This window comes from Motacilla alba, chromosome 6, assembly GCF_015832195.1.
Source record: "Motacilla alba alba isolate MOTALB_02 chromosome 6, Motacilla_alba_V1.0_pri, whole genome shotgun sequence".
NCBI classification, from domain to species: Eukaryota; Metazoa; Chordata; class Aves; order Passeriformes; family Motacillidae; genus Motacilla; species Motacilla alba.
In genome coordinates, this window is record NC_052021.1 from 3,067,021 (window position 1) to 3,092,524 (window position 25,504).

At 50.6% G+C, this 25,504-nt stretch overlaps 3 protein-coding genes and 1 long non-coding RNA gene across 13 annotated transcripts in view; 3 read left to right on the forward strand and 1 right to left on the reverse strand.

Moving 5' to 3' along the window:
- P4HA1 (prolyl 4-hydroxylase subunit alpha 1) overlaps positions 1-8,855 on the forward strand; it is a 30,107-nt gene extending 21,252 nt beyond the window's left edge. For 2 of the 8 annotated variants that reach the window (XM_038141397.1, XM_038141396.1), the window contains exons 10-15: positions 1,811-1,910; positions 2,809-2,862; positions 4,037-4,102; positions 4,527-4,595; positions 5,644-5,740; positions 6,218-8,855. In XM_038141397.1, the coding sequence (XP_037997325.1) occupies positions 1,811-1,910; positions 2,809-2,862; positions 4,037-4,102; positions 4,527-4,595; positions 5,644-5,740; positions 6,218-6,288 (457 nt within the window). In that variant the 3' untranslated portion in view covers positions 6,289-8,855. Of the gene's footprint in view, positions 1-1,810; positions 1,911-2,808; positions 2,863-2,922; positions 2,977-4,036; positions 4,103-4,526; positions 4,596-5,157; positions 5,610-5,643; positions 5,741-6,217 lie in introns of those variants that run through there. The other 6 variants (XM_038141398.1, XM_038141399.1, XM_038141395.1 and 3 more) reach the window with 5 other exon arrangements.
- Positions 1-25,504, forward strand: part of LOC119702804 (C-type lectin domain family 2 member D-like) — a 603,052-nt gene that overhangs the window by 106,921 nt on the left and 470,627 nt on the right. The gene's annotated exons all lie outside the window — the stretch shown is intronic.
- LOC119702842 lies at positions 9,006-16,715 on the reverse strand. Its single transcript, XR_005257463.1, has 3 exons — positions 15,749-16,715; positions 12,460-12,591; positions 9,006-9,348 (listed from the first exon to the last, which is right to left on the reverse strand). It is a non-coding gene; the product is annotated as an uncharacterized LOC119702842 (long non-coding RNA).
- PLA2G12B (phospholipase A2 group XIIB) lies at positions 13,528-25,409 on the forward strand. 2 transcript variants are annotated; one of them, XM_038141455.1, is made up of 4 exons: positions 13,528-13,852; positions 18,681-18,769; positions 19,901-20,066; positions 22,345-25,409. In XM_038141455.1, the coding sequence occupies exons 1-4, from the start codon at positions 13,618-13,620 to the stop codon at positions 22,461-22,463; spliced, it is 609 nt and encodes a 202-aa protein (XP_037997383.1). In that variant the 5' UTR covers positions 13,528-13,617; the 3' UTR covers positions 22,464-25,409. The 2 variants fall into 2 exon arrangements, with proteins under 2 accessions (XP_037997383.1, XP_037997384.1); XM_038141456.1 differs by having other exon boundaries at positions 13,531-13,852; positions 18,681-18,757.

A 25,504-nucleotide genomic window follows, 5' to 3' on the forward strand; every position in this document is an offset into this window, starting at 1 on the left:
TGTGGCCAGGCAAAGCCGTGGCTGCAGCCTGCATGGCACCTCCAGGGTTAAATCCCCCTGTACCTCTGCAGCCTCCCTGTGGTTTTGCTCAGCACCCAGCAGACAGGCTGGCACTTGGAATATGGTTTTAATTCCCTGTTCCTCCACCTTTCATAGGCTTTCTTTGTATGTGGAGGCAGTTTGTTTGATTTTTAAAATACACACAGTACTGCCCTTGCTGAAAGGCTGCAGTATTCTCCCTGGTGCAGCAGTCACTGCCATCTAAATAACCAACAGAGCAGCAATGCTGGGGTTTTTCTTTCTTTGGGTTTCTTTGGGTTTTTTTTTCCTTTATTAACAGACTGGACAGAGGCAGACAGGGCCTGCTGGGTGTGTTGGGGCTCTTCTTGTGCCTTAAACGTGAGGTTAGGGCTGCTTGTGAGCATCACCTGGTCACCCTGGCTGTGCAGCATGGCTGGTTTGGGGATTTTTGTTTGGGGAATGCTTCACATCCATGTCTTAGCATCCTTCTGCCACCTGAAATCAAAGCAGGTCGTGTTGTAACACCTCCTGGTACTAACAAGTGTCCCGCAGTGGATGGGGATGTTTGTGCATGTCTGTCTCGAGAAATCTGATTTCTTTTATCTCATAGTTCATTTGTCATTTCAAAAAGCGCTCGTAGAGATTCTGTAACCTGTGTCAGTGCCTTGTGTCATGTGTCATGCTACTGTTCCTCCCAGGCAAAGTATTTGGGGATTTACGGAGTTTTTAAAAATGCAAATCAAAATAAAATCTTAATTTAGTATAGATGTGAAGGCTGATTTGAGTAAAAATACATGGATGCTGCTGCTGCTAGTTTCCAGCTGGGCTCTGGGCACAGGGATTCCTGTCCAGCAGGAAGCACTGCTGAGCCCAAAAGCTGAGTCAGCTGCTAGAAAAAAGGTAGAAATAGCTATCTCCATTTTCCTGCCAAAAAAAAAAAAAAAAAGAGGAAAACAAGTCCCAGTTCATCAATATTATCACCCATATTAGTGCAGGGGCTGCCAGGTAAAAGGAAGGTGCAGTGGCTGGCATGGGATGAGTAAAGCAGCAACAGAAACAGGCAGCAGGGGAGCAGATGTGGAAAAACTCTAATACACAGTAGGAGGCAAACATTCTGAAAGATGCCTTTGGAACTGAGGCTGACCTTCCACATTTAAGAAAAAAAAGGGGGGAGGTTAGTTTGGGTTCCTCCTCCTTAAAAATCACTGTGTACCTGAAGCATGTGCTAAATGCCAGATTTATAACAGGCTGTTCTGACAGCAGTTGTTCGATTTAATGCATTATTTGATTGTTCTGAATGATTTTCAGTAGCACTGCAGGGGTAAGGGATGAGAAAGGGCAGCTCCCAGAGTGCTGGCCTGGAAGTGTGTGACATTTGGGGGAGCTGAGTTCCAGTTCCACAGGCAGAAACTCACCTGCTCCTGTCCCAAACCTTGCTTCAACATGCATCACCCCAGGGGCTGAAGGAGCTGTTGGGAGTGGGGTAAGAGCAGCACTGTGTGTGCCTGGTTTAAAAATCAGCTTGAAGCACTGTTTGTAGCACTTCCTTCAGTCCGGTGTGTGTGGGAATCCAGGCCCTTGGTTACAGAGCTCCCTTAAACCCCTGCTGGAATTGGTCTTTCTAGGAAGTGCATTCATTAAATTCAGGGCTTCGTAACACCCTGGAAATACTTCTGGTCATGCCACCAAATCCTTGAGAAGTCCTAAAAAGCCGATCTCCCATTCCAAGTAGCTGCAAGTGTTGCTGGTGTGCTGTTGCTGCCAGGTGTCACTAACTGTCCCCCCCCAGCGCGTGGCTGTCGGGGTACGAGAGCCCGGTGGTGTCCCGCATCAACACCAGGATCCAGGACCTGACAGGGCTGGATGTCTCCACAGCAGAGGAGCTGCAGGTAAGTGGCAGCTTGGGCTTGGTGCTAGTCACCATTTCAGCACCTCTTGTGCTTGTTAAGGTGAGGTGGCCACAGAAAAACTCATTTATTTCCAGAGGGGAGAAAACGCTGTCTTTGCAGAGCAGCTGGTCAGTGTGAAATGGCTTTTTGGGGCTGGAAGGAAACAGTGATGACTGAAACTCTGGGTGTGTAGTTCCTTTTTATTTAGTCAAATAAACTGAGTTTCATGGCCACAGGGTCAAACTTTGCTGCTGTTGGAGGCAGTTAAAAGTTTAACTCAGGGAAGGCCACCAGAGTGTCCCTGGGCTGTGGGAAACACTGGCTGTATGTGTAACTGGAGTAAACTGCAATTTAGAAGTGCTTTTGTTTATTTGCTTGAGGCCTTTAAACGAGCAGCTGCCTCCCTGACTGCGAGCAGAGCATGAGTACCTAGAGAGCAGGACACCCACGAAGTGCTCCTGAAACCTGCTGTGCTCCTTGCCCCTCTGTCAAGGTTCCTGGTGATAGAATGGCCGAGGATCTGGTGGAAAATTGATGTTATTTTTTTGTAACCAATTAGCAAGAAGGACAGGGAACTGTCTTTATTGACACAGTCAAATTCACGTCAAAAAGTAGTTTCAATTTGATGATGTAAAAGCACCGTGACACTGTTTTGGAGAGAGGCTGAAAAGTTTTCTGTAGAAGAAAAATGCTTTTCTGCCCTGGGAAGCACCAGATTCCTTACCTGGAGCATCCTGCAGTGCCACTCTTGGATGTGCTCTTGCTGCTGACAGAGGCTTGACATTTCCTGGGGCTTGGTTGTTTAAACTTCATCTCTGCAAAGGCTGTAGCTGACAGTCAAACCCTTGCCTGGCTCAAGACTGATTTACTAGATCCTGTGCTTCTCCTTCCACTGTAGGTAGCCAACTACGGCGTAGGAGGCCAGTATGAGCCTCATTTTGATTTTGGAAGGGTAAGTCCTGCTTTGTCTTCACTCTTTCTTCTTCACAGGCGCTGTGTTTCTCTTTTTCAGGTGGCAAATTATGGAGTGGGAGGACAGTATGAGCCCCACTTTGACTTTGCACGGGCAAGTAAAGAGCTGGAGGAGAGCTAGACTGGTGAAGCCTGGGCCTCTGGGCCGGGGCACACTCTCTGTTCTTCCACGTGTATTCAGTTTTATAGCTCTTCCACTTTCCTAATCCGTGTCTGTGGAGAAAGCCCTCTAAACCACCAGCTGAACCTGGGGAGGGTGCCACTGTAAGCTGAGTGCCAGCAGACTCCTGACAACTGGAAAAAGTCTCATCTCACTGTCCTTAATTTTTTAATTGGATTTAAATTCCCCGCCTGTTTTATTCCAGCTTAAATTGCAGACTGCTGAAATTCAGTTGGTTATTTACTGGGCATAAATCTGTGTGGTTTAACCCCTTCAGATTAACCTTAACCCTGCCAATCCCAGCCACCAGTTCTGAATCAGGATCTTTGCTCTGTAAGCCCCTGCTCCAAGGCTTTGCTACCACCTGACAGGTTTTGTTTGGAAACACTGGCCTTGTTTCCAGGAGTAACAACTGCTGGAATTTCAGCGCACACAAATTGTGGTCACAGGGGGTGGGTTTAAAAACAGAGGTGTGACAGAAGTTGATATCAAAACTCATCAAAATGGGGTTCATTCTTGTAAGTCGAGTGCTGGACACCTCTTGGTAGCCTGGTTTGTCACTGAGGCTTCCTCCCTGCTTCCCAGCTGGAATCCAGAGTGGAGTGTGGCAGGGAGGTGTCCCAGCTGACCCTGGGACTGAGAGCTGCCCTGGCTGCTGCCAAGGACAAGGGGGATGAGTGTAATTAAATAATTCAGTTTGCTGTGAGGAGGATTTATAGTCTCAGCCTCAGACAGCACAGTTGTTGTTACCCATTAGGAATCTGGGCTTAATGCCCTCCCTCCCTCCCTGTCCTACAGAATTTCCAAGTGCCTGGTTTATTTAAATTGATAGATTCACTCCTATTGCATTCCTCCCCTCCTTCCAAATCGAGGGCTTGGATTAATTCTTCTGCATGAGTCTGTTCTGTGCTGCTGGCTCAGCAGCTGTGTGCCACTGGCTGCTCTCAGCAACCAAAAAGAAATGCTGATGGAATCTGCCTGCTTTTGTTCACAGAAAGATGAGCCAGACGCTTTTAAAGAATTGGGAACAGGCAACAGAATTGCTACTTGGTTGTTTTATGTAAGTGATACGTTTCTGCCATCTGTCACTGCTTATTCTATACCACGGAATGATTGCATTCTGCTTTTCTTTCATTCTTTTACTGAAGGGACTTGCAAGTGAAGCAGCCACTAACTTTGGGGTAATACATATGGGGGGGCCTTCTTACCCAGACTTTGTGGTTCTTCCATGTGGCTTAAGGAGGATTTTCCCCCCACATTTGAGCATTAGCTTAAATTATTTGCCTGCCTGTTTATTTTTGTATCTGCATCAGTTTTACAGCAGGTTCATTGTCTTAACACTCGAGTGGGAGGGACAAGGCTGGGACTGCACTGGGAACAGAGGGGGTTTGGCCTTCTTAAGGGATTTATGTCAAAATTAAACTTCACTTTCACTAGAAAGTGAGATTTTATCTGAACTCACCTGTCCTTCCCCACCTGTTCAGATGAGTGATGTGTCAGCAGGGGGAGCCACGGTCTTCCCTGAAGTGGGAGCCAGCGTTTGGCCGAGAAAGGTGAGCAGGATTGATGCAGCAGATAAATCCACTCCTCCCCACCCACCCACCCAGAACAGAGCTTGAAAATGAACATTTAAAATAACTGTAAGCACCTCGGTGCTGTCAGAACAGTGCCATGATTTTCCTTAAGTGCAGCAACTGGAGCTGTGCTGGTGATTCCAAGGGCCCTGATATTCCATGTGTGGACGCAAATACAAAACACTTAAATACTCCAAAACACATTTTGAAAATACTCAAATCTGATTGATTTAGTCTTGAGGCATCTGTAGGAAATTTTCCTCTCAGTTTTTTCCTTCAAGCAATGTTTGCCTTTGCTGGCCTGCTGCTCAGCTTTAGTAAATAATCTTGGCTTTCTTAAACTGGTCAGGAGTTGAATGAAACTGGCTTAGGATTTAAAAAAAATTAAGAGCCAAGTATACAGACATACAATAAGTCAAAGGAGAGAAACACATGATAGAATATGGAAAAGAGCCTTCAGTTTAAAAGGAGGATCTGAAACACAAATGCACCTACCTTTGCCTTTGGTACAGGCACAGGGCTGTGTTCCCTCCATCCCCAGGGAACAGCTGTGTTCTGGTACAATCTCTGCTGTGACAGTGTGTGTGTGGGGTACAGGGCTGAGTGTTCCCTCCATCCCCAGGGAACAGCTGTGTTCTGGTACAATCTCTGCTGTGACAGTGTGTGTGTGGGGTACAGGGCTGAGTGTTCCCTCCATCCCCAGGGAACAGCTGTGTTCTGGTACAATCTCTGGTGTGACTGTGTGTGTGTGGTACAGGCACAGGGCTGTGTTCCCTCCATCCCCAGGGAACAGCTGTGTTCTGGTGCAATCTCTGCTGTGACAGTGTGTGTGGGGTGTAGGGCTGAGTGTTCCCTCCATCCCCAGGGAACAGCTGTGTTCTGGTACAATCTCTGGTGTGATAGTGTGTGTGTGGCACAGGGCTGAGTGTTCCCTCCATCCCCAGGGAACAGCTGTGTTCTGGTGCAATCTCTGCTGTGACAGTGTGTGTGGTACAGGCACAGGGCTGAGTGTTCCCTCCATCCCCAGGGAACAGCTGTGTTCTGGTACAATCTCTTCCCGAGCGGAGAAGGCGATTACAGCACGCGGCACGCGGCCTGCCCGGTGCTAGTGGGGAATAAATGGGGTGAGTACCTGCCTCTGACCTGAGTCTGGGCTCTGCTGGGGGTGGCTTGGCTTTATTTTTCCTTTAGACTTCAGAAATTACGTTCTTTGTAAAGAAATTTATTTAATTCACTTTATCTACCTCATATCTCTCTATACGTTAAATGTATTTTATATATTACCATATTTCATCACGTGTGTAAAGGAAATTAGTACTGTATCTACTTTAAGAGTTTTTGTAGCTTTGCAGCCATACTGGAGGGGTTTTTGTTTGGTTGGTTATTTTTATTAGACTAACTTCACAGATTTGTCATGGCAGTGGGGTTGGAATGAGAGAGTCTTTTAAGGCCCCTTCCAACCCAAACCATTGTGTGACTAAAACCCTTTAGAAAATTCAGATAATCCTGTGCTTAACCAGAAGCTTGCCTAGAGCATGTTTAGCTTCAGCAGCAGAGGAGCTGAGCACGGGCAGTGATGCAGTACCTTTGTGTCTTTGCAGTCTCCAATAAGTGGCTCCACGAGCGGGGGCAGGAGTTCCGCCGGCCGTGCACGTTATCGGAGCAGGAATGAGGCACCCGGGCTCCCGAGCACTCAGGGTGTGGGAAATGCACACTCCTGCCAGTTTACAACTGACTAACAAACACTCCACTACAGGTTCACCCCGCCCAGCTCAGCTGTGGACAGGACAAACGTGCTTTTGGTTCCCTCCAAATCCCCCCAAGGTTTATCAACAGAAAATACCGAGGCCGACAAGTGTCACTGAAAAAAAAAAAGGACAAAATACAGATAAATACAGATGAGGGCCACAACTTACAGTGGTGTTGTGTGTGGTGTTCCTGTCACCATCATCCCTCTGAGCAGTGTGGGCAGCCAGGGATTGTCTGGAGTCCTCCTGACACCTGCCAGGCTTCGGGCAGGATCAGTGCCTGGGAGGGCTCCCTTCTAAGGAATGCTGAATTAAACCCTTTCCTGTTCCTCAATTCCCAGACACTTGACTCTCTGCTTTCCTAGAGTGCCTGAGCACTGCAGGCACGCTTTGCTGGAAAACAGGTTATTAGCATGTTTGAGCCTGGTTTTCCACTTCCACAAAAGCCCCTCTTCTTAAACTTGTCTTCCTTCTCAGCCTGTGTGGAGAATTTGGCTCTTAATGCTTACCACACGAGCCAGCAGTTCCACAGGCAGGGTCAGGATGCTTCCACAGTGTCAGAGCAGCCTGGGAACACCCACAGCCCATCTTCCCTCCTCTTCTGCAATGTTTGTCCACAAGAACAAATGCTGCTTTTGTTCTGTCCTGGCAGCCAGCTCTTCCCTCTGCTCCTCGGGCAGTGGGGATGGGGATGTTCCCATCTTCATTAATCAAAATTGTCGTGCCTTAGGACACTGGAATTTCAAATTGGTTCTGAGACTTCAGGTGCTGAGGTAACACAGAGTCCTCACAGAACGCTCCCTGCCCTCGTCCCTCTCCCAGCTCTCGAGGTTTCAGGAGAAACTCTCAGCCTATTTATAGTCCTGAACCTTTTTTAGATGCAGGCTCACTTTCCTGAACCCTTTCCCTTCCACAGCAGGATTTTTAGCAAAATATCCAAATATCTCACTAGCATGAGGACAAAAATCAAAGGAAGCTGCACCTGCCTCTACCTAAACAGTCCAATTTTCTGGATGATGATGATTTTACTGATTTAGGGGTCAAGCCTGAAGTCTTTACCAAGGGAAAAATTCCAATTTTGGTTAATTGGATTTTCTGCCTCAATAAAATCTTGACAGTTGAGCCAAAATGTACAAAACCTGTTGTTAAATGTGCTAGAAATACCTCTGGATTACTGGGAATGCAGTTTAAGGTACTATAGTTGGAGGAACTGCATACTTTCGGAAGATACTTTGAAAGGTCTTTGCTGGAAAATAATTGTTAAATTTCTACTGAGCCTGGTAGCAGTGGGACCCACAGAACTGCCCCTCCTTAGCCCTGCATCTTCCTGAATTTTGCCTGGCTTTTGGCAGCTGGAAAACAAGGTCCATCCATAACGTGAGAACACAAAGTCTGCACAGTCCCACCTCACATCTGTGCTGCTCATTTACCAAGAGCAGGAGCTGATCTAAATAAATCCACCCAGAACTGCATTAGCAGAGCTGATCTTTGACATCAAATTGTAATAATTTTAAAAAAACCCAAACCTGTAAGATTTGTGCCTACCTGAGTATTTTTACTTTTTTATCTGTCTCTCCTATCCATGGTTCTCTGTTTTCTCTGTTCCATCTCTTAGTTTGTTAAGCTCCAAAAAGGTAACCAAGGCTGCAGGTACCTCCCACCACGTCCCTGCAGGTGAAAGGGGACAATGAACAGGGGGAACGGTTGGCAATCCTGCCTTTGGGGCATCCATAAATGCTTGTAGGGAAGCCAGTCCTGCCTAGTAAAGGAGCACAGAACAGAATCCCTGTGTTGCCATCAGGAACAGGTGTGGAAAACACCTGCATTTGCTGTCCCATCTCTGTTCACCACTCACCAAAGCATGAAAAAAAGCCAGAGCTGGAGAATTCTGCTCAGCAGTTCCCTCCCTCACCTCAACAGCAGTGAGTACTTCCAGTGTTAAACAGCATCAGTCTCAGGCATTGCTTGGGGAGTACAAATGTTCTGGTGCACGACTTTTTCAAGCAGTGAACCACTCACAGATAATTCTACAGGAAAGAATTTTCTACTTTTGACGGTAGAAAATTTTACTTGGTTAAAGGATAAAAAAAAAATCAAAATTAAATCTCCAGTCTGCTGGGACACATCAGGAATGTTCCAGATTATGACAACGGGGTTGGCTTAGATTTTTAAACTGCAGACAATCTCTGTTTCCTCTCCCTCCACTGCAGTGGTGTCCATGCATCCAATGCTGACTGTGTAAGGGATTACACCGGTGCTGCTGCTTCTGCCTTATCCCATCATTTCTCAGAGGGCTTTTGGATCCCCAGTGTGGCTCCTGTTTGAATCTAGTTTTGTATTAAACATGATTGAAAACTGTCTGGGCTCACAGTGACTGACAACTGCCTTACTGTTACATTTTTTTGTAATAAAATTTTTAATGTAAAAAAAAAAAAAAGTGAACAGGCTTAAAATAAAAGCCACTGCCAGTAGCAGTGAGAAATCCTCCACACCCAACTCTCCTTGTATGTGGCTGCTATAAATCTGATCACACAGAGTTTTATCACCACTTTTATCACCATTTGTGGAAACCAAGCTCCTCTGTTTCCCTTCAGCATCTCACTGGGCAGGTGCAGGAGCTGCTCCTACCCCAAATTCCTGTTCAGCCCTAAACTTTGTGTCTCCACTGGGAACACCCAGCACTAAAGGGCTGCAAGAGGGGAGGGCAGATAATGCTGGGCTGCAAGCAGGGTCAGCTGCTGAGGGTCCCTTTTCCAGGGTGGCAAATCTATTTTGTGAAGCCAGAAGGTCAAACAAGCACTTACCCTGGGATGGTTCTAGGGAGGGGAAGAAAGCACCAGAGACTCCAACAGCACAACAAACAGACGTGTGGGAAGGCTGGCCTCTTCCATGACCAAAACCTCTGGGGTCTGTACACCACAGCCATCCCTGGCCTTCACCCTGCAGGGCAGTGGAGCTTGTGCCTAATTCCCATCATCAGGAACCTGCAAAAGCACAGCAGGGGCTGCTGAGGGGTCTGGATCCTTTTGCCTGTGGAACGGAGCCGTGTGCTGCCCATGGGGCATGTGGCTTGCAGGTAGGGAGGGCACTGCCCCAGCACAGCTGGTGTGAGCACATATTTGAAATAAGCCTGAAGAGCACGAGCACTGTTTGATTTTGGGAGGGTGATGGGGTTCCATCCCAGCTACCCTGTCCTGCTGAGCTGCTGCCCTGCTCCTGCCAAGACGGGCCTGGGAGGAAGGGAAGGGCTCTGGATCAGCCCTGTCCCTTCCCAGCCAGTGACTTCCCACCTTCCTACCTGGGTCCCTGGGGCTCTTCTGGCACAGCTGCAGCTGAAGGGTGACCATGGGGGTCACCACCCTGGGAGGAACCCAGCAAGGGTAAGGACCACAGCAGCTGCAGCTGAAAAGGCAGGGTTAGGTCAGAGATACGGAGAAAGGCCTGTCAATGTCACAGGGCAAGATGAAGAGAAAGGAAAGGGTCTGACAGGATCATAGAATCCCAGAATGGTTTGGGTTGGAAGGTACTTAAAACTCATCTAGTTCCACTCCCTGCCATTGGGACAGACACCTTCTACTATCAGGGATCCAGGGGCAGGCACAGCTCTTTTGGGCAGCCTCCTCAGGGCCTCACCACCCTCACAATGCAGAATTTCTTCTCAATAACCCCATCTATCCCTGCTCTGTCAGTTTGATGCCCTTCTCCCTTGTCCTGTCACTCCAGCCCTCTCCAGCTCTCCCTGAGCCCTTTTAGGCACTGGAAGGGACTCTGAGGTCTCTGCAGTTTTTTCCAGGCTGAGCAATCCCAGCTCTCCCAGCAGAGCTGCTCCATGCCTCTGCTCATGCTGGTGCCTCCCCTGGGCTCTGTGCAGCAGCTCCAGGTCCCTCCTGTGCTGGCCCCAGGGCTGGGGCAGCTCTGCAGGTGGGCTCTCACCTGAGCACAGGGGCACAGGGGCTGAGCCCTCTCCTACAGCTGGGGGAAGGCAGCACAAGGGACCTGCCCAGGGACTCCCGGAGAGACTGGAGCTGCCCACGCACTTGAGCTCAGCCCCGTTTGGGAGGGGGTCTTTAACCACCCCAGCCACCCTCTCCCGGCTGCCGGACTCTGACCCGGCTCGGAGGACTCGGGGATTTCACCATCGACCCGCAGCTCTCCTCCCCATAATCAGTGACTCATCTGGCTCCCGAGCCGAGCTTTGGAGCAGCCACGGATCACCCACTAACCCGAGCCACCAGCGGCTCTTCCCCCCGCTAAACATCCACCGGCAGCTCCCTGAGCCGGCCAAAGCCGGTGGAAAAGGAGCTCGGTCCCTCTATCCCCCGCCCCCCCAGCAGAGCGGCACGGGCAGGATCCTGGCACAGCCACGACGTGCCGGGAAGGAGGAATGCAGCACAGGAGCTGCAGCTCGGCTCCTGGTGCGGAGCCAAGAGGGCTTCTCCAGCTCCAGCTGGGATGGGGCTCATTGCCACAGCAGCGCAGGGACAGGACGGGTGTAGTCACCTGTCCCTCCCAGGCCAGGAGCGCTGCCAGCAGCCCCACAGGCCCGGGAACGCGTGACTCACCGCGGCCCCGGCCGCTCTATATTTGAGCATTACGGAGGCAGGAATGAATGCACGCAGGCAGGAGCTGCCGAGCCCGAGGTCAGCACCAGGTTCAGCAAGCAGTTGTCAGAGTTCACCATCTCGGCAAAAAGCATCTGCACCCTTTAAATCTTCGGAGAGAGAAGAGCTGGCTCTGGGAAGGGGGTTTTGTAACCGCAGCGGGCCAAAGCCAGGCCAGGGGACCTGCGGTGTCCCACTGCGCACATCCACGGCTCCCCGCTGCTGCCACTCCCCGAGGGAAAACTGGAGGTCGCTTTTACCCAATCCCACATTTTTCCTGCTCTTCAGATCTTGCAGTCTGGGTGCAACTGAGATATTTGCAGCTGGACTGAAAAGCTCTCAGGAGACTGGCTGGGAGGGAAGGAAGGAAGCAGAAGGAAGGAAGGAAGGAAGGAGAGTGGCTCATCCCCGGGGCAGGGCAAAGGGGCTGCCACGTCTTGGAAAAGCAGTTAAACTGCTTTTTACTCACCAACCTTTGCTTTGGGACCAGTGACAAACTAACAGGAAAGTTCCTGACTCCTCTTTACCCAGGCTCTGCTCTCTGCCAGCTGCTCCCTCCCCGCCCTGTTCGGCTTTCCCAATTCCAGTTGATTTTGCAAACAGCCTGGGTGCTCCAGAGCCACCAGCTGCAGGCTGCATGCCCTGCTCATGCCACATTCCCTGTGGTTTGCCTCCTCTGCAGTCCTGCCAACATTTTTTCCCTCTCTCCTCGCCTTCAGCAACACATGGATCAGTCAGCAGGGACCGAGGGATGACAAAGAAAGCTGTGTTCTGGAACTGTCTCCAGAACAACCCTAAAAGGCTCTGCATAAAAGCAGGACACCATGCACAGACACCCAGAGGCTCTCACACATTTCCATGCTAGTCCCCAACAGCTGGTTTGCTCTTTTTTACATTAATTTCTGCCAGGCTGTTGGCAAAGGCTGGGAGCACTGGGACTGTGACCTGGAGTGTCAGGCAGGGCAGGGACTGAACCAGCAGAGACACCAAAGGCTCCACTCACTGCAGGACACAGCGTGGGACTCTTGAATCCAGTTTCCCTGGCACTGGGGCAACAAATTCCGGGACCATTTCCACCCATGACCGACAGAGCAGTCCCCAGCTTGGTCTGAACAGCAGGAGAGGCCCAAGCTCTCCAGTGCTCCTGCAGGGAAGTCATCACTTCCCCAGCACCCCCTCTGCCATGTGCCAGGGGTGACACAGATGTCACAAAAGGCTTACTTGAGGCAGGGATTTGCTGATTCCCAAGCTGCCAACCTCCCTTTCCCAGTGTTCTCTGCATCTGGGTTTATCTCCCCAAAGGCAAAGTTGGTTTGAGGTTCCCCTGGGAGCTCCTGCACTCCTAAGTGTCCCCTCATCCAAAAGTCAGCCCTGGCAGCCACGGGCCTCAGAACAGGTGGAACAAGCAGGCAGCAGCTGCCTCTGGCTCCACACCACTGCATAGGAGAGGCTCTAACCAGCTTGTTTGCTCCCTTCCCCACTTCTCTGACTTACCTGTCTAAGAAATCAAGACTTGGCTATGGTTCCTCCTCCTCATGCCATGTCTGGAGCTCATCACCCAGGGCCACAGGCAGTGCCAAGGAGCTCTGGCCCTTCAGAAGCAGCAATGCAGCGGGGCTGAACCTCCTGCAAAACAATAAATTGCCAGAATTTGCACTTGTGTTTGGTATAGATTTAAAATGCCTGCAGCCCAGCTACTGCTGAGAGGCAGTGCTGGGGCACATCTGAAAAGCTCTCTAAGAGCAGCCAGAACCTTCCCACACCATTTCCCTTCTCTATTCTTCATGAGTGGTTTGCTTTGTCTTTTGCTGTTGGTGTTCATTCGGTTGCTTTCTTTTTAATGAGCAAATTTGAACCCTCCACCAGCTGAGCTGGCCCCTGGGTGCAGGCAGGCCTGTCCCACTGCAGAGCCAGGAGCTGCAGCTGCCCCACAACCCATTCCCTGGCTCAGGTCTCAGTGCCAACCTTTCCTCCTGGGTCAGTGGTGCTACATGTTTAATTTACATTACACAGGAGCTGTAACAACCAGCCCTATAACATCAGCCACATCAAAGGCAGTACTCACCCCCAACACTGATCCTGGAACTGGGGGTGATGCCAAGGAATTGCCCTGAATGTAGTGTTTGTCCCAAACTTCTCCAAGCTGCTGGATCAACCCATCCTCTGCTGGATCAACCGTTCTGAGGCTCCGTGGGCTCTTGGGATTTGTTAGGAGCAATACACCCAGCAGCCAGGCTGGGGGAAGCTCTCATCCCACCCCTCCCTGCGCCCAGGAGGCCTGGGGAAAAGGCAAGGTGTGCTCCTCAGCCTGCCTGAGCAGTGGAAATTTTGGACACAGAGAGAGATGCTCTTCATGTCCCAGCAGGCTGGGGAGGGAGTGCAGTGCCCTGGGGGGGAGAGACCCTGCTCCAGGCTGAGGGAGGGTCCCTCCTGGGGACCGAGTGTGTCCCAGCGGGATTGTGCAAACTCTCGGCTCTGGGAGCTGAACTCCCGGCGCTGCACTTTGCACCCCGGCTGCCGTGACCTCACGCCGGCTCCTCGGGCAGCGTTTAAAGTCCAGGCAGAGCGGTGCCACTGCCTCCTGCCCAGAGCAGCTGATCCCCGCCGCTGCTGCCCCTGCCCCTGCCCGGGGCTCGGCACCGGCCCTGCAGCATGCGGCTGCTGCTAGGGGCAGCGCTCCTGTGCCTCAGCCTGCGCCTGGGGCACGGCTCCGAGGAGGCAGCACCCGACAGCCCCGGCCAGCAGGACTCGCAGGCGGCGTCATCCTATTCCGACTGGGGCATCGACACCATCCGGGATGGCTTTGAAGCGGTGAACAGCTACTTCGACTCCTTCTTGGAACTGCTTGGGGGGAAAAACGGAGTCTGTCAGTACCGCTGTCGGTACGGTAAGTGACCCTCACTGCTGCTGCCTCCTCTCTCCTCGCCCTTTCCCCTCTTGCCTTCTCCTTCCCTGCGGCCACGACCAGCTCCTCCTACCCCGGAGCTGTCCCCGGCAGTGCTCAGGGTCACAGCTTCTGTGCCAGTGCCAGCACAGGTTCACTGAACCCCCTTCCCCGAGAGCAGCCGGCTCTCCAAGGCACCGCGCTGAGCGCACAGGGCAGCAGGGGAGGATGCAGCCTTCCCTGCCGGGGCACACAGGTACCGGGCTGCCGGGGCACACAGGTACCGGGCTGCCGGGGCACACAGGAACCCGGGCTGCCGGGGCACACAGGAACCCGGGCTGCCGGGGCACACAGGTACCGGGCTGCCGGGGCACACAGGTACCGGGCTGCCGGGGCACACAGGTACCGGGCTGTCCCACTGCCCGAAGCCTGGCACAGCACAGGGAGGGGAGGCTGAGCCCGCTGCCCTAATCTCAGCAACCTTCGGAGCGTCCTTATCCAGCAGCTGTGAGCTGGCCAGTGCCGCGGGCTGGAGCAGAGATAACAGCGGGACAAACCGCACGTCACCGGGAGGAGCCTTTAGTGCTCAAGGCAGAAGGAGGCAGCTCCTGCTTGCTTTGGACTTCAGTTTTTGGTGGTTTACCAAAAAAGGATTAGTTTGGTTTGTCCTGGGGGCAGGATGAAGGCCCTCAGGACCTCCCCCTCTCGGGGAGGGCAGGGCAGGGGACGGGGAGCGCAGAGCTGCAGTCTGTGGGGTGACAGGGCCACAGGCAGCACTGGCCATCACCAGGGTACCTGTGGGAACGATCTGCTTAGGAACCAGCCAGGAGTTTTCCCACAGATTGCATCCTCTCCTCAGCCTCCTACAACTGTCCCACAGCCACATCTTGTCCTGTCGCCTCAGCCTGCTGAGCCACAGCTGCCTGCCAGCCCCTTGCCCCACAGCTTCACCCCACACCCCCAGTGACCACCTGGAAAAGATGCTTGTGAGCACAGAGGGATTTCAACCCCTCTCCTCCCCAGAGCATTGTTTTTCACAGACAGACTCGATGCTTTGGGGAGACCCCACTGACTGTCTCAGTCTGTATGGACCCCATGGACCTCCTGCTCTTCCCAGGCCAGCAGCCAGGGCACTGGGACAAAGACATGCTGCAGGGCTGGGAGCTCAGCTCCCTGCCAGGGGAGGAGGTTAAAATCAGTCTGAAAGTTGCTGATTTTTTTGTTTTGTTTCATAAATAATGTCAGAGAACCATAGAACAGGCTGAGTTGGAAGAGACCCATCAGGGTCATTGAGTCAAACTCCTGGCCCTGTGCAGGACACCCCAAGAGTCACACCCTGTGCCTGAAAATGTCCAAAAACTCCTGGAGCTCTGGTAACCATGGGACCACTTCTCTGATGAGTCTGGAAGTGCTTCCAGTGCTCAACTACCCTCTGGGTGAAAAACCTTTTCCCAACATGCATCTAATGACCATAAATGTGTCCTCCCCCTCCTGCCAGCTCTGCTCCCCAGGTCCCACACTGAGAACAAACCGGGAGCAGCAAGCCAGGAAGCTCAGCCTCACGGGATGGAGGGAGCCAGGTACCCAGCCCATCACCACAGCCCCACAGTGGCCCTGGGCCCTCAGCCTGGGGGTCCCTCAGTCCTTTCTGCAGCAGCTCAGGAGGGCCATGTGTGTCCCCAGTGCCTGGAGGAGGTGGTCCCCAGACCCCCCAGCACCCAGGATGGAGCCCATCAGGCAGTCTGTCCCACACTCATGTGTGTGACAACCTCCTAAAGGTCCCCACCATGCTCCAAATTCAGAGCAGAAAGGACTTGCCTGAGAAACGTGGCTGGGACTGCAGTGTGCCTGAGGCAATGCTGATATTCAGAGCTGGATTCAGGGAGCCTCAGGACTCACCACATCATGCAGGAGTTACTGCTTTTGGACACATCCAGAGGGCTCTCCCTGCCTGTCCTTGTGAAAAGCATCTCCAGCGAGCAGCACAAATCCCTGCTCACAGCCCAGGAGCACCCTGCATCTTACAGGAACAGTGTTTTACCCTGAAAGGAAAACAAGGCCATTGTTAGCCCAGTTCTCATCCTCTGCTGAACAGCTCATTAATCACTGCCTGAAGGAGGACACTGCTGAAATGCTGCCCACGTGGCTCCAAGGGGCTTGCTGGACCCTTCTAGGACCATTTGTCTTTGCTAATCTCTGGCACAGACATGGCAAACTGGAGAGGATGCTGGGATGCTCCCAAACCAGTGAGATCCAGTCCTTGCTCAGAAGGATGAACACGAACCATCTTTGTGCTGAATCAGGTTCTGATTGCTTTTTCTCCCCAGGCATGAAACAAAAATTATTCCTTCTACTTACTTTCATTTCAGCCAAGAGATACCAATAATAGATTATTTTGCCACAGTAAAGGTCAGGACTCACCTGTGATTGCCACATCCATTTTCAGCTGAGCACGTGGCTGTTCCAGCTGTAAGACTCTCCTGATTTTTCAGCAGCTACCTGAGGTCTGAAAACAACCAACTTGATGGATGACTACCTTAAATCAGGACATTAGGGTTATACTAGCATTTACTGGCAAATACTCTCCTGCTTACAAAGTCTCACTGGGCATCTCAGGGGAAACAAACAGCCTGAGCTGGGAGTGAAGCCCTTGTAGCTTCCTCCTGGCCAGACAAGACTTCACTGCTCTGCTCAGCATTTGGTCCTGAAGGGCTTCAGATGAGGGGGCACCTCCAGGCTGTGGGAAAAGAGCCTTCAAATCCAGGCTCTCTCCAGCAGGGCACACAAGGCTGGGTGTGTGCAGGCACCTCTGCTCAAAGCCTGCCTGCCTGGGGCACTCAAACAACAGTGGACCACCCAAAAGTGCAAGGAGATCATCCATTCACCCAAAAATACACTCAGCTCCCCCTGCCAGTGTCCCAGCACTGCAGTGCCTGAGACCTCCTGCATTGCCAGCAGTGCTCCAGCCAGCTGGCTGCTTTCCAGCCTCTTGGAACAGCTACAACAGCCTGGGGGCATTGAAATGCATCAGGGAAACTCAGCTTCAGTTCTAGGGCTGTGGCCACAAGGCAGTGGCCTGAAATCGATCTTCTTGTCCCTAAGGATGGGCAAGCAATAAATGATAACAGGAGCACTGAGTCAATGCTTGCAGAGAGGCAGGAATGCCTGATATTCCTGTTTTGCTTTTGCCTTCCTGTTACCTACAAAACAAGATGTGGGAGAGAGGTTAATTGTGGTGTCTTGGACTTGACCTAGCTGAGAAAGAGTACAAAGGGGCACTTTGTAAGTTTTAAAGCTCTGTTTTGCAGAGGGGAGGGGACAGGTTTCCTACAAGGGCTTATCCTGAGGGCAGTTTGATGTTTTGTGGATCAGCACAATCCGTATTTACGTGAGGGTTTTTTTCCTCATGACAGCTTTCTGGAACATGTTAATAGTTGTGACTTCAGCTGAATTGAAGATGTGGAGACACAGCTACTTTTGGCTGGGAACTGGATAATGGAGGTAGAACCGGAAAACTGGATGATCTTGGTCCCATCCAACCCAAGCCATTCTATGATCTCCACATTCCCAAAGTTTCACTCCTACTCAGACTTGCCATCTTATCCCATTAACTGTCAGTGTGCTGCAGGAACAGAACTTTTACAACCAATATTACAAGCAAGACACTCAAATTTGACTCCATCCTGCAAAACCCACAGCGGATTTTGAACTTTCCTCTGCCTCCTGCATCAGTTCAGGAACATTTGAATTCTGAGTCCCAGTTTCCACTCCCTTCCAAAAAACCATCAAGGCTCTTTCGGAAGGGGAAAATTGCCTGTTGGCATCTCACAGCAGGACAGCATTTCAGTTTGTTATTTATTTGTAGCAAATCTGTTATTTAAGCAAAACAGCTCTGGCAAAGTTTAATTGGGAGGTGCTGGGAACACTCCTACATAATTCCCTCCGAGGCTTTTGGCTGCAAGGCCTTCCCAAGGGCACAGCAGATTTATGGCTGAATTAACCACTGGCATTTTAGGTACCTGAACAGAAAAATGGGGAAAGCGTCTTAAATAATTCCTGGTGCTGACAAGAAGCAAGAAGTGGAAATGGAGTTTAAAAGAACCCAACCCTGCCTTGAAGGGCTGAATTAGATCCATTTTATGTCTGTATAAATTCTCTATAGCCGTCCTCAGGGAAGCAGAAACTTAACCCTTGATGTGACTGGCTTCAGAAAGCCCAGCTCACCTGAGTTTTTGTTGGAGCATTCCCACGGTTTATGCTTTCCCAGAGCAGGGACAGCACCCAGGGAATGGCTGGAGCTCTGTCAGGGCAGGGTTAGGCTGGATATCAGGAAAAGGTTTTTCTCCCAGAGGGTGGTCAAGCACTGAGCAGGCTCCCCTACAAAAATCAGATGAAATGCTGCTGGAAGGTCGTGCTAGAGCTGGCTGTGAGCTGGACTCCTCCTACATTGGGTAAATAATTATTCACAGAGGGAGTTCTTGCTCCTTTATGCATATTAAGAAGCAGACTGAGGAAGGTGCAGAGATTAAAGAAATAGAGATGATTTGCAAAATGTGGCAGGGCATCACCAGGGGCAGAAAACGGACCGAGAAGACCTGCTCAGAGCAAGATCAGACATGCAAGGTCTGGCACAGTTTGGGGGACATCCACAGCACACCAACAGTCCAAGAATGAACTGAGGATAGAAAGAAACCCCCTTGCTGAGCTAGCAGTGTAAGCAGTAGTGTTTGGGATGCAGACCAAAGGGGAGCTGCCTGTCACTCCTTGCTGTTTGGACCTGTTCTTGGGAAGATCAGCTTTCCTAACATTTGTCCTGTCTTTTCTTTCCCAGGGAAGGCTCCCATGCCACGGCCTCACTACAAACCCCAAGAACCCAACGGCTGTAGCTCCCATTTTCTGGGGCTCAAGGTACCTGAAAGTGTATGTACTGTCCCACCCACCAACCCCAAAGGCTGCAGCTCTCCAGCACATCACCAGCTCATCATTCTGGGCAAGGCAAAGGCTGGGCAGCTCGGTGACAATAACCTATGTGCACGCAGCAACACCTGAGGGCATCCTCCACACCCGCCCCTCCACCTCTTCCCACACTTTTTGCCTCTGCCAAGCACTGAATGAAACCCACAGGCTTTAATACTGCACCTGCTCGTTATCTTAAAGGCAATTAATGAACATATTGGAATCACCAGGAAAAGCCTTCCCGGGAGGCTCTCAGAGCAGGGATTCCTATTTAGCTCATGCATTACTGCTGCCCATGGAGTCTGCAGCAATTAGGCAGATTCCTGCTCTTACAACCTCTCTCTTTGCAGCTCATTTTTCATGTTAGGTTTAATTCCTGAAACTATTTCACTGCAAACCTTGTGGGCATTTCTGTGGTGCCATCTCTGTACCCAGGCAATCATGAGTGCAAAGAAGGAACAATTAATCCCCTAAATTTTACATGAGGAAGGGCAAAAAGAGGAATAATTCATAACAAGCTAACAAGTCCAGTCTCTCCAGGAGACAGGCCTTCCGCCCCATCACCCCCAGGGTCATTAGGTAAGCTTAGAGGGAGCAGAACTCCCCTGACCACGCTGTGTTTGCCCTTGGCCTCAAGTGCATCTCTGAGAAATAAGGCATTAAAATATTTATGGCACGTATATTGGGCCAAAAAGCAGGACCTTGTCAGGTTGTGGGAAAAAGAGGAAAAGAGAAAAGGGGCCTTTGCCACTGTTGGCAAGGACATGGAGCTCTCTGACAAATGAAAACTAGAAAATGGTCATGGAGGGGCTGTTTCCCACCTCTCTGCCAGATGCTGATTCCCTGGGACACAGAGATGAGAAGAGAACGTGACATAGCCTGCACTGAGCCTGCACCACTGACACCACGGGGCTGCTCCCTCTCCCTCCCTTCTTTAGATGGTGAGGGAGCAGCACACATCCCTCCTGCTGCCCTGCTCTCAGGAACAGCTCCTGGAAAAGGAGCCAGCTGGGCTCTGCAGCACCTCACCCGTCACAGCTGTGTGAGCCTGAGGCCAGGACTCAGCCAAGGGACACCTCTTCTCTCTTTCCCCAGCTAGACTTGGGCATCCCTGCCATGACCAAGTGCTGTAACCAGCTGGATGTTTGTTATGACACCTGTGGGGCCAACAAGTACCGCTGCGACGCCAAGTTCCGCTGGTGCCTCCACTCCATCTGCTCCGACCTCAAGCGCAGCCTGGGCTTCGTCTCCAAGGTGCAAGGTAGGATCCTGCCTCACTTCCCCTGTGCAGGGAGCCCCTTCCTTGCCAAAAAGAAGCAAAACTCTGCAGCAGGGAGCAGCGTCTCTGTCCTGCACTTGTCACAGCTGGGTGAGAACACAGAGATCTGCCCCCTCTGCCACACACTTCTGTCCCAAGGCTGGAGACATTTGGTTATTTGCATTTAGAAAACATTACAATGTGTGAAAAAAACCACAAACAACCCTGGAAGTAATTCCTTCAAAACTTGGGATGCACTCCCAGACAGTTCAAGCACCTTCACAGGATACCAAGAAGCCTTCCAGGGCCAGTGAGGCACACACTGAAACCTGTATGTGGCCAGGGGCCAGCAAAACTGAGAGGGCCAAGGACAGGGCTCTCAGGGATCTGGTCACAGATAAGAGATGATGATGGCACCAGGGACACACCAGGCTGGGGGTGGCTGAGCCACTGCAGGCAGCTCGGGATGGCTCAGAAGTGCTAACAAGCTCTAGTGATTTGCCAGGAGCTCAAGTGCCACGCTGGTGTTGCCTAATTTAAAAAGCCTCAGCCTGCAGGTCTGAGAAGAGCTTTTTTGGTAGCTGCCAAAAAAAGTAGCCACCATCCTCTGCTGATGCCCAGCTCTAAGGTATCCTTAAATATGCATTTGTTATCCAAAGGTGCAGCCTGAATAGGACACGTGGGAAGTCTGCATGACACCAGTAGATGTCTGCAGATGGCTTCCTACCTGGTCACAGCACGGAAAGAGTGCCCAGGCCAGCAACAAAATCAGAGACATGGACTGAGACTTAAGAGCTACAGGCTGAGCACAGTCAATCTTTCATGGTTACCCTTATCAACAGCTCCTCATGCAAGCCAACTTCTTCCCATCTCTTCAGATTTTCCTCTTTTTCATATGGTTCCTTCTGGTTCTCTGCTTGCAGCAGCAAAGCAAACCTAGATCCTAGGGAGTTCAGGGGGAGCAGAGCCCACACTCCTGGGCTGAGCCAAGCCACCTCTGGCAGGCAGGAGTAGATTCCTCCAGCATCCCTGTCCTGGCTGCTGTAGGAGGCACAGGTATCACCAGTGAACCTCTGAGCCATCCTCCCGTCGCCTCGGGCTCTGTCCCCAGGGCTGCTCTGAGCAGCTCCAGTCACAGTCCTCCTCCACAGCCATCCCAGCTCTTACCTGGCATCCAGATCCTTGGTTTTCCCACTGACTCACCACAGCCTCTCCAGTGCCTGCCAACTGAGCAGCCTCCTAGGGAACAGGAGCTCTGAGGTGTTTGGAGAGGCTGAGATAAGAGAAAAACAGTCCTAAAGGCAAGGCTTTCCCAACTTCATCATGCATACAGCTATCAGTGTTGGTGCCAGTAAATAGACCCTAAAGATTTACTATTAACCTATTTATTTACTGGCAAGCCCTTTCAGGGCTGTTTTTTTGGGATGAGGAGGGGCTAGTAGTCAGGCAGTCAGCTGCTCCAGCTGCTGTAGGATTTTTCATGCTGGCTGGCAGCTGGCACCCTAACTCCCAAAAAAGCCCAGAAAGGTTGGTTAGTAGTGGCCATGGGCAAAACTGAGAGGAGAAGGAGTAATGTGGAGGCCTCCTGGGAAATCTGTTTGGTAAACAGTGCTGTTTGCGGAGCCCTTGATGATCCATCAACCAGTAAGGCCTGAAAGAGGTAAGAAAGGAGGGGTTTGGGGGGAGAGAAATTAGTGTCACTCTGGGGAGAAGATGTGGCCACAGCTCTCTTCACAGAGAACAGCGGGCTGAATTTTTCCCAAGGATTTTTCCTGGGGAAGGCAGTGAGAAGCACAGAGAGAAGAGGAGAAAACAATTCTTATCTCTATCCACTGCTCTTGTTGTTTTGCACATATGGAATGTGTTATGGAGATTGTTTACCTAAAGTGATTTGTTAATCAGACACTGGTGAAGGTTGTTTTGATTCTTTGACCAATTGGATCTACGTGTGTCATGACTGGAGACAGTCATGGGTTTTTCTTTAGTATCTTTGTAGTACAGTATTTCTTTAATACAGTTTTAGTATAGTATTAGTGTAATATAGTATAGCTTAATCAAGCAATTGTTCAGCTTTCTAAGTCATGGCGTTAGAACACATTATTCCCTACGCTGGAGTCACCCTGCATCGATAAGAAGAGAGAAGGGAACCTGATTTATAAAAATGCAGTTCTCAGAGAGAAAAGACAACAGCCCACACTTCCGCATGGAGCTCAGTGCAGGGCTGGGGCTTGGGTGCTCGGGGTCGCCTGTCCTTACCTGGCCACGCTGTCCTTCTCCACAGCCTGTGAATCCATGGCAGACACGGTGTTCAACGCTGTCTGGACCCTGGGCTGCCGGCCCTTCATGAACAGCCAGAGGAGCGCCTGCATTTGCAGCGAGGAGGAGCGCGACGAACTGTGAGCGACAGCAGCCGCCCGCGGTCCCCGAGCCGCTGCCAGCGCCCCTCTGCAGCACAGAGACTCCTGGCAGCCCTCGGGATGGGCACCCCGGCCACTGCCAGAGCCCCTCTGCAGCACAGAGACTCCTGGCAGCCCTCAGGATTGGCACCCGGGCCAAGGCACACATCCACAACAGCCTCGGGGCAGGGCAGAGCCAGCCCACGGACAGAGGGCAGCCGTGCCTGCTGCCCACCGCAGATGCAGCTCCACAGCCCCACTGCTCCTTCCCAAGCCCACAGGATCCCATGCCAGTTCTCTCCAAGGCAAGCAGGATGCAGTGCTGCTTATAAACACAGGACTTACATTAAATACATACTATTACCTCCCCCCACCCTGTAACCCTCTAATTTGCAGTGCAAGGCAGTAGGTTTCTGCAAGCCCTGTGAAACTCCCAGTCCATGGATATGCTATGTACATTTTTGCACTGCTGGTAACAGACTGAAGAGGGGTAATTTGCTTTCAGTACATTGCTCACACCCATCCCTGACACTTTCCATCCTGTCGTTACACGTCCTGACAACTCTGCATATTTAAATACCTGGTGGACCCTAAACTGATTTAGAACATCTGGGGATTTCTTAAGCATGAGTTAAGGAGAAAGGCTTGAGGTGTTTGTGGGACACAATTGATATTCAGGACCAAAGCCCACCATTTATCAGATGTGAGATCACAGCCCTCTCCCCAGTCTCAGGAGAGGAAGCCACTTTTCTTCTGCCAGTGTCATCCACATGTATTTAATGACTTTTCTCCTATAGCATTTAACAAAGCTTTGCCCTCAGGATCCCTTTTCACACAAAATGGCTGGGTATCCACCTCCATCTCTTGCACGAGCAAAACAGGAGGCTCACAGTGGACTTGGATGAGATATTCCAAATTCTGGAGCCTTATCTGTCAGGTGACAGGACTTATGTGCTACCTCCGTGGGGCTGCTATCAGCAGCCTCAGACATCATTCCTTCTAAAACGTGGTTAATACTCCCATCTGTTATGGAGAGCTTTTGTTGCATGCAAAACCAGAATTTAAAGTGGTGCATGGCATTTTGCCTCCACAGAACATTGGCAGGCAGCTTTCAGCCGGGTTTCTTGTTGGAAGGATGTTGCTGCTGGGTGTGTGCGTGCCATGCCACGTAAATATTTCAGCGGCTCCTGCAAACATATTTATGGTTATGTTCTTCCATCTGCCACAGAGAAGTTAAGGCTGCAAAAGGGTGATTTAACAAGAGTGGAAAGAGTCTGTCTTGGTTGCTTTTCTTCCAGTTTAAATGGGTTTAAAATGTATGCATGGAGCTATAAATTATTTAAGCCCTGTATTCCTGTTCCTGCCAGTCATCTTTGCCTTACAGTGAACAGCAATGAGACGTTCAGCTGGCCCCAGGCGGGCTGGAAAAACAAGAGCCCCCTGGTACCCGGACCAGGAAAATGGAAGTGACTGAGTGAGGTGTACTGGGATGTTTTCCATCACAGAGGACTTCAACACTGCTCAGATGTAATGACAGCTTTTCCTAGCTGGGCTAATGCCACTGGAGAGGGAATTCTGCATTGCTGAGGTTCACTGCTCTGTCAGAGCATGAGGCTGGACAGACAACCTTGATTATCCAGCTAAGAAACACCTACTTTTGGCTAGGGATGGGAAGGAAACATTCCTCATTCCAAACATTGCTCAGACTTTGTATTTTGTTGGTGAAATAGTGCCTGTGGTCAGTTTAAATGTGAGCTTACTCCTATGATTAAATGACAAAAAAGTTAAAATAGCTATATTGTCTACGTTCAATAGCCGACTGCATGGCAAATATCTTAAATTATCTTATAGTTCAAGTGATACCAGATTAAAGCCAAGCAACTGCTGGCAGGCGATGACACACACTGGAGAAATCAAAGGGTTCAGAACAAAATCTCTGTACCCAGACACTGATGGTGCTGGAGATGTCGCTACCATAAATCATCATTTCTCCCTGCTTTCAGACCACCATTCATCCCAAAACCCTAGAGACTGCTGCAAGCAGGCCAGCTACTGAATAAGTTCATTTTTCACTGTGCTAATCTGGAAAACCCCACCAGCAGCTCTACGAGGAAATATTTGAACCTTCAAGTGGTGGCAGTGACTCTGGTAAAGCAGCAGATAATCCTGTGCAGGAGCAAACCAGCACATGAACCCCAGTAAAACTGCAACCAAACTAAATCTGCTTCCCCTCCGTGCCACTCCTGCTATCCAGTGATGTACAACCATGGAAGCAGCTGATCACAGGATTCTCCAGGTTGCTGCATGAACCTTGGGTCATCTTCAATTCTGCCCTGCTCCGGACACAAAGACACTGCTTTGCTCATCCCGTGGCTTCCTCTTGACTTTGTGCATTGGCAGGATTGTGTTCAGCTGCAGAGTGGAAAAGCTGCTTCACATGAATTCGTCAGGAAGAACCAAATAATGTGCACAATAACTGAAATAAGCCAGGAAAGGAACTTCTCCCTTCATCACTCCCCCCACATGCCTTCCATATAAACAAACAAGACCAGTTGATTCTCCAGAAGGCACCAGATAATTGATTTAATTTCCCAGCTCTTGTTTTATCAAAACAAATATATTTAGCGGAGGCTGCCTGAACAAAGAAGTGACAGTGGGAAACTGCCCCTGTGGTCCTAATGCAGATGTGAATCAGCAGAACAGCAATCCTAGGAGAAGCCTTTTTCCTTTCTTTTTCTTTCCCATATAGTTGGATGATACACCATCTTTCCATTTATACCTACTTTTCATCATAGAAATATTTTTGTTTACTCTAACACACTCACACACATTTCCAAGATTGGAAAAGCAGCCATAAAGCTATTTAGAAAAATTATTAAACTCTCAGCCATTAAATGTTCATTCCTCACTGGAATCTCACTTGCCAGAACAAATAAATCTGCAAAACAGATTGAAATGTTGGAGGTGATTTGTGACTCCCTTCTAAACAGTCCCTTCAAATGGACTCCCCTTCCATTTGAGAGCAGCAGCAAATTTTGGCTTTTG

Coding starts and splice junctions, on each gene's coding strand:
- PLA2G12B (XM_038141455.1), top strand. CDS start 13,618: ATGCGGCTGCTGCTAGGGGCAGCGCTCCTGTGCCTCAGCCTGCGCCTG. Junction 13,853..18,680: donor TCAGTACCGCTGTCGGTACG/GTAAGTGACCCT, acceptor TTTCTTTCCCAG/GGAAGGCTCCCATGCCACGG. Junction 20,067..22,344: donor CTTCGTCTCCAAGGTGCAAG/GTAGGATCCTGC, acceptor CCTTCTCCACAG/CCTGTGAATCCATGGCAGAC.